Source organism: Falco rusticolus, chromosome 3, assembly GCF_015220075.1.
Source record: "Falco rusticolus isolate bFalRus1 chromosome 3, bFalRus1.pri, whole genome shotgun sequence".
Classification (NCBI taxonomy): Eukaryota; Metazoa; Chordata; class Aves; order Falconiformes; family Falconidae; genus Falco; species Falco rusticolus.
This window is the reverse complement of record NC_051189.1, coordinates 315228-321494: the sequence shown is the minus strand read 5'-3', so window position 1 is coordinate 321494 and position 6267 is coordinate 315228. Positions and strand designations below refer to the sequence as shown.

Sequence of the window (6267 nt, the reverse complement as noted above, 5' to 3'; positions counted from 1 at the left end):
GACAAAAACTTGTGAATTCTGCCATAAGAAATGGCTGCATTTCACAGGTGGTCATGGGGAAATTCTGTGAGGTCTGGCCATTTCTTATAAATAACTGAAAGACCATCCCAGTGACTCTATAGAAATCTGAGGTTACGTAAGAGACAGTATCAGAAATACCAAATTTGGGTGGAGATGTAGCAAAACTGGGAGCAATGGAGAAAAAGTAATCAGAGGTGGTTGGTTTACTTGAGAGGTAATGAGGCTGGTAGAGGCTGGGGGGGGGGAGGGGGGGGTGGGGGAAAGGAGATGGATAAAAGAGGGAAGAAAGGGATCTAAAGGGTAGCTAATCATACAGTCAGGGATATTTAGGGTCCGCATCAGACAAGCCCTGCACTGATTGCAGTAGTTTTCAGCGGGGCAATAAATATGCTTTTTCCACCACTGGCCAACCTGCTTCCATAGCTAGGAGGCTTCTGGTGTCTTCCCTTGCTCCCGAGCCTGGGAGCTCTCTTTCTGACCCCCACCAGGGAATGCCTGGAGGGGACACCTAACATATCTGCCTCCACTGCCTCCTGCAAGAGATGGAGGAAATCCACACCGCTGATCCACTCTTCCACATCAAAATTGCAGTGGTAAACAAACCAGTTAATTAAAAGATGAAGTCAAACACCAGGTTAATGCTCTTAAGTGATTTAAAACAAGACCATAATCACTGAGACTACTTTTTTTCTAATCATACTACCAAAAGACAAACTGTTTAAAAAGGTCCCATGTCAGCTTTGCATGATTTTGTACAATCTTTTTCCAGATCTGTTCCAACAAAATCTTTTATAGGGTAGACATAGGAAACTCAAAAGCAGTTTTCTATTTCAGGTGTAGGTGTCGTGTAGAGAAAGTTTCATACATCACTGCTCTCTGCAGGCTAAGAAACTATGTTTTTATGCATCAGCAGAGACAAGGAGTGCAAAAACTAACTTTTGCAGAAAAGCTGTATTGCTTCATGGAATTTTCCCTCGGAATGGCCTCAGCTGGTGAATATTCTCAGTTTCTCATTCTTAATCTGTGTGCACCTCCTTTTTTTTTTCCAGTAAAATTAAAAGTACGCAATGATTTTGGTGTCTTGGAACAAAAACAAGACACATCCTTTTACAAGAGGTCTAGGTGAGAAATCTGAGTAAACCAACAGTTGCATTCTGCATCACTTCATTTAAAAAAAAAAAAAAGAAAAAAAAAGAAAAAAGAGAACGTATATTTTTAAGCCACTGCTGTTACTGCTTGCTTTTTATTCTGTCAGTATATTTCACAGGAAAACTAAAACCACCATGACACTGCAAGGATAAAAACTTAACATTACTTTGAAATAAGTGGAGAACCTGCTTTTGCCAAGAAGCGGTCCACACAGTCCCATGAAGAAAATTGTTATGAACAGTAAATCAGTAGGAAGAATTGATGCACCTGCCTGCTGATTGCACTTGCCACTGTTTTCTGTTATTCAATGTCCTGCTGTAGGAGAAAGAAGGTGTTCAAACTTTTATAAAGTTTTATAAAAGAAAAAGATGCAGTGTGGAACTGCAGTCCAGAAATAATGATAAGCAAAGAGGTCCCTGCATTTGCCTTTCATGCATTGCTCACATTACATTGCTCAGCTGGTAAATTGCACTGTATCCTGCCACAGCTTTCACAGGGCCCCATCCTGAGCCATGTCAGTAAAAACTTTGTGACTTCAGAGAAAGAGTAGGATGAAACTGTGCTCTGAGAGAAAAGGACTCTAGGGTCTACTAGCAAATTAACCGCTACGCCAAGAGTAGAGTAAAACCTAGTGAACTCTATGAGAATTATCTGAGAACGACAAGAAAAAAACTACTACTGAAAAGCATTTTCGGCAACTTCCCTCTTGCTTTCTCCACTAGAGTGATGCAATTAAAATAATCTTATTGAGACACAGAGATACAAAAGAAGGTCACGTTTCTTGGGACAGGGGCCACTGAAGAAAATCAAGTAGTGCTAGAGATGTCATTATTTTCAAGGCAAGATTTTATCTAAGTGGGCCCCAGGTTTTCCGGACCAAGAATTCTGTTCCTCTGTTCACAGTTCCAAGCCAGGGATGCTAGCAGAAAGATCATTTTGTTCAAGTACCATCTTCTGCTGGATAAATAAACCTCCACTGAAGATTCGGCTCATTCAGAGCACACTACTACCTAGTTGAGGCTGCAAAGATCAATGGTAGTATCAACGCTGAAAAAGCAGATCTCAAAGTCCTGTGATTTGGCTGTAAAATACGGATCCACTTGGGGTGACTGCGAAAATGGCCCAAGCTGACAGCAAATCAGCCTGTGGGTAAACAGATTTTTAGTCTCTTTCTGAAACTTGCTTTTTCTTTAAAATGAAATCTGTCGTGAGATCAGATAAAAAGATTGGATAGTTTAAACACGTGGATGTTTGGCTCATTATTTTTAGATTCTCAAAACTGCAGATCAACAACCGTATTTATGGAATGGAAACTAACCTGTTGTACCTGTAAGTTAGGAAACAAGACTATTTATATAATACACAAAAAAACCACAGTGACGAAAACCAGAGTTTTACTATGACTAAATCAATCACTAAAGTGCATCTCTCGTACATCCCTGTGAAGCACCCCGGTCCTGGAGATAGCAGTCACAGGTGAGATGAAAAATAACTATAGCAATAACCGCCCGATTAGCGCTGCCAAGGCATGGATGAAATAAAAGCAGCACCCACACACTGCAACATCCTCACATCTATAACAACCTCCTTTTACACTGAAGTTGAAGTGGCAGGAATGGGACTTACCATCAACACCACTCTCCTGAAGAGGTTCGTATCCACGGTTTCTGTGAACAGGTGAATGCTGGTAACATCTGCCCCGCCACGGTCAGCTCCTAAAGAAATGCGGCTTGGATCTCCTCCAAAGCCAGCGATGTTCTGCTGTACCCACTTCAAAGCTGCTAATTGATCCAAAAGGCCAGCGTTTCCACGTACCTCAGGAGAACCTGTTGTGGCAAATAAACAAACAGGTCTATAAAGAAATCAACCTAAACACATTTGAAGTTTTGATTAAATGTTACATTTTTAGCAGCTCTTGCAGTTGAACCTTGACAAAACTAACACCAGAGTTTAAAAGTCTGAAGGGTCTCTTCCATGGTCATCACTTTACAGATTAACTCCGTTTCAGTTTTTAACCATTCCACCAGGCATGCCTGGAGGTGCCCAATTGCCTGCCCCGATGATACAAAAATAACACTCTGACTTCCAAGCTTCATTTGGACACCTCATGGCAGACTTGAATCCAGGGTCAAGTATCCTTAAACTCAGGCCATGAAATTCTTTTTCTACATGAGTAGCTCGATCTCAAAATGAATTAAAAGTGAACAAAAAAACCCAGAGTGTTTGGAAGGGACCCATAAGGATCATCAACTGTTTCCCTGGAGTACACCTAACTGGATCTGTTTGCTTCCTACATCCTTTTTACCCTGTCTGACCAATCATTTATAAGCCACATCATCTTGCATTTCTTTACACACATACCAATATTATTTTATAATTTATGTCTCCATGTACGTTTTGAGTTTGAGACTGACTGATGTCTAACTGATGGAGGTCTGACTTATACATGTTTGTATTTTTGTTTCCATGAAAACAAAAGAAAAATAACCATGTACTCACGATCCTTAGGGAGACTATTTTCCTTCCAATACCAACCAGTGGCAACCTGACACCCTGATTTATAGGAAACTAATGCTGAAAGCATCTAATGATGCAACCCCCTGGCAACCTTAATTTTATATCATCAAAAGCAGAAATAATAATTCCTGCACAGTCTGTAAGAAAGGAACAGAAAATGATTATTCACTGTCTACTTCCTTTTAATCCACATTGAGCCATTCTTTTATAGTGATTTAAAATTCCCCACATTTAAGACGTGTGTGGGGGAGAGAAATCCAAGACAAGACAGAAAATCCCAGAACACATCTGAAATTGTTTCTTCCATTGCCAAGACCAAATAGTGCAGTTTTAAAGTGAGAATAGACTCAGAAACGAGTGAATCAAAACAGACTGGAATAAGAAGCTGCCACTTTGTGGACTGGGAGCCCTGTCTCAGGCAAAGAGCTATTGAAAGCATACATCCTAGATATCCATATGCCTAGATATCCATATGCCTACCACAATGAATTACTGAGATATCACAGAGGCCAATTTAAGCAGCAGAACAGAATATAGAGGAAACCAGATTGTCGCTAGCCTTGCAGATCATACACATACCCACATTACAACAGCCATCACTGTTTCAGTAGGACAGCCAAGAACTACATAGCCCCAGAAAGTATAACTTTCCACCTGTAGCCATAGTTTCAGATGATCAGGCCAAGCCACACCAGTGAAACAAATGGAGAAAAAACTTTCCCTGCTTTAGTTTTTCGGGTATTTTAGTTTATGCTGCACACCATGACCAGTTCCCAGGGTTCTTAACCCTCTCTATGCTATTGAAAAGGAAGCCTCACTTCAAGGGCTTAGTGCAGGCCTCATGAGACCTCCTCAGAGGAAGTGAAACCATAGAATCATAGAATAATAGTGCCATGGAATTACAGAATCTTAGAATCGTTTAGGTTGGAAAAGGCCTTTAAGATCATCAAGTCCAACTGTTAACCTAGGACTGCCAAGTCCACCACTAAACCATGTCCCTAAGTGCCACATCTACACATCTTTTAAATATCCCTGGGGGTAGTGACTCAACCACTTCCCTGGGCAGCCCGTGTGCTCGACAACCCTTTTGGTCAAGAAATATTTGTATGGAAACCCATGTAAATGTTGTAGCCCCACAATGTGCCTCTCTACTGGTATACTGAACAACAAGACTGAAGAAGGAAATAGAACCAGTTCCTTTTCCCCTGGCAAAAACCACAGCCAGGTTTTGAAATGTACGACACTGGGGAACAGATGCATGCATGGACATACATGGTAGTTAGACCAAAAGAAATGTGTCTTCCAGGGATATTTTCCACTCCTTTTTTGCAGGAAGAGATCACATACCTGAGGACCACAGGAGAATGTGTGGAGAAAAGAAACCAGTGTTCAGAAAACAAGGACATACATACGCATTTCTGTCATTACTAAACTGGTGAACAACAATAGTGTTAAATTTAAGCATGAAAAATCATCCCGGTTTGTATGACTTCATTGACTCTTAAAAGAATCAGGCCTAGAAACATGACTGTCTTCTCCATTCTTTTGCCATCCATATCACGAGCGGGAGGTGAAGGCACCAGTAAGAATGTGCATCAGTTTTTGCAACCATTAATGGTTGCAAAGAGCAAATTAAACATCCTTTATACTTGGAAAAATAAGAGCTTTTTGCTTGCAAAAGCCCTGTCAATGAGAGTCCAAAACAAATGCAGAATAAAAAAAACCATATTTTTTTTTAATAAAGGAAAATCTGTTGTTTTCACTGCCCTTCATCCCCCCAAATCTCTATTTAAGTCCTTCATTTCTAGTTTTGCAATATATAACAAGTCAATGCAAGATGATTCAGCACTTTGCAGTCTTTTCAGCTGAATAATGAAACTGATATTGCTCACAAGATCATAACTTTTGTTAGCAAATTTAGGGCCTTCTAACAGTCCTGCTGCTAATGTTCCCAGAGTCCTAAGGGTGAGCTCCCTGCCTGCTTTGAACCCAATGGAACAACTTCCAAAGGACCAAGATTTGTCAAGTCTTCTAGTAAGAATGGAAACATTCCTGGAATATCATTAAGAATTTGGTTTGAGTCTTGAGAAAAACCCTTATAGTATTTGGCCCAGCTTGATAACCTTCACTGAGAACCCCCAGTGACTACTGGTCATGTGCAGAAGGAGTCAGAGGTATTCCACCAACCTGTGGTGGACCAAAGAACAGATCTTGCAGTGAGAGTATTGCTCACCACAATGAGTATGACTGAAAGTCCATGCTGCCAGGGAGCCTGGTACAAACATACCACACCTCATCACACACTGTCAGACTAAAAGGGACATAGGGAAGACAGGATTGTGGCAGTGAAGGAATTATTAGGGTTTCCCATGAATGTGGTACTTGGCTTGTTCCAATGACTCTTGGAAAGAGCTTGTCCTACTTGGTCCAGTTCCTTCTGGAGCAATAGGATTTTCCCAAATGCACACCAAGGATTTCCCACAAGGGAAGAGGCCAGGAAGGACTGCACTTTTCCAGGGCTGCAGCATCACAGTAAAAAAAAGAAGGCCACCAAATACTCCCTAATCATGATGAACCACC

At 41.0% G+C, this 6267-nt stretch overlaps 1 protein-coding gene across 1 annotated transcript in view; it reads right to left on the bottom strand.

Moving 5' to 3' along the window:
• The window catches only part of TG (thyroglobulin), a 160551-nt gene that overhangs the window by 61340 nt on the left and 92944 nt on the right, over window positions 1–6267 (bottom strand). The window contains exon 41 of the mRNA XM_037378935.1: window positions 2797–2996. Coding sequence (XP_037234832.1) covers window positions 2797–2996 — 200 coding nt within the window. The remainder of the gene's footprint in view (window positions 1–2796; window positions 2997–6267) is intronic.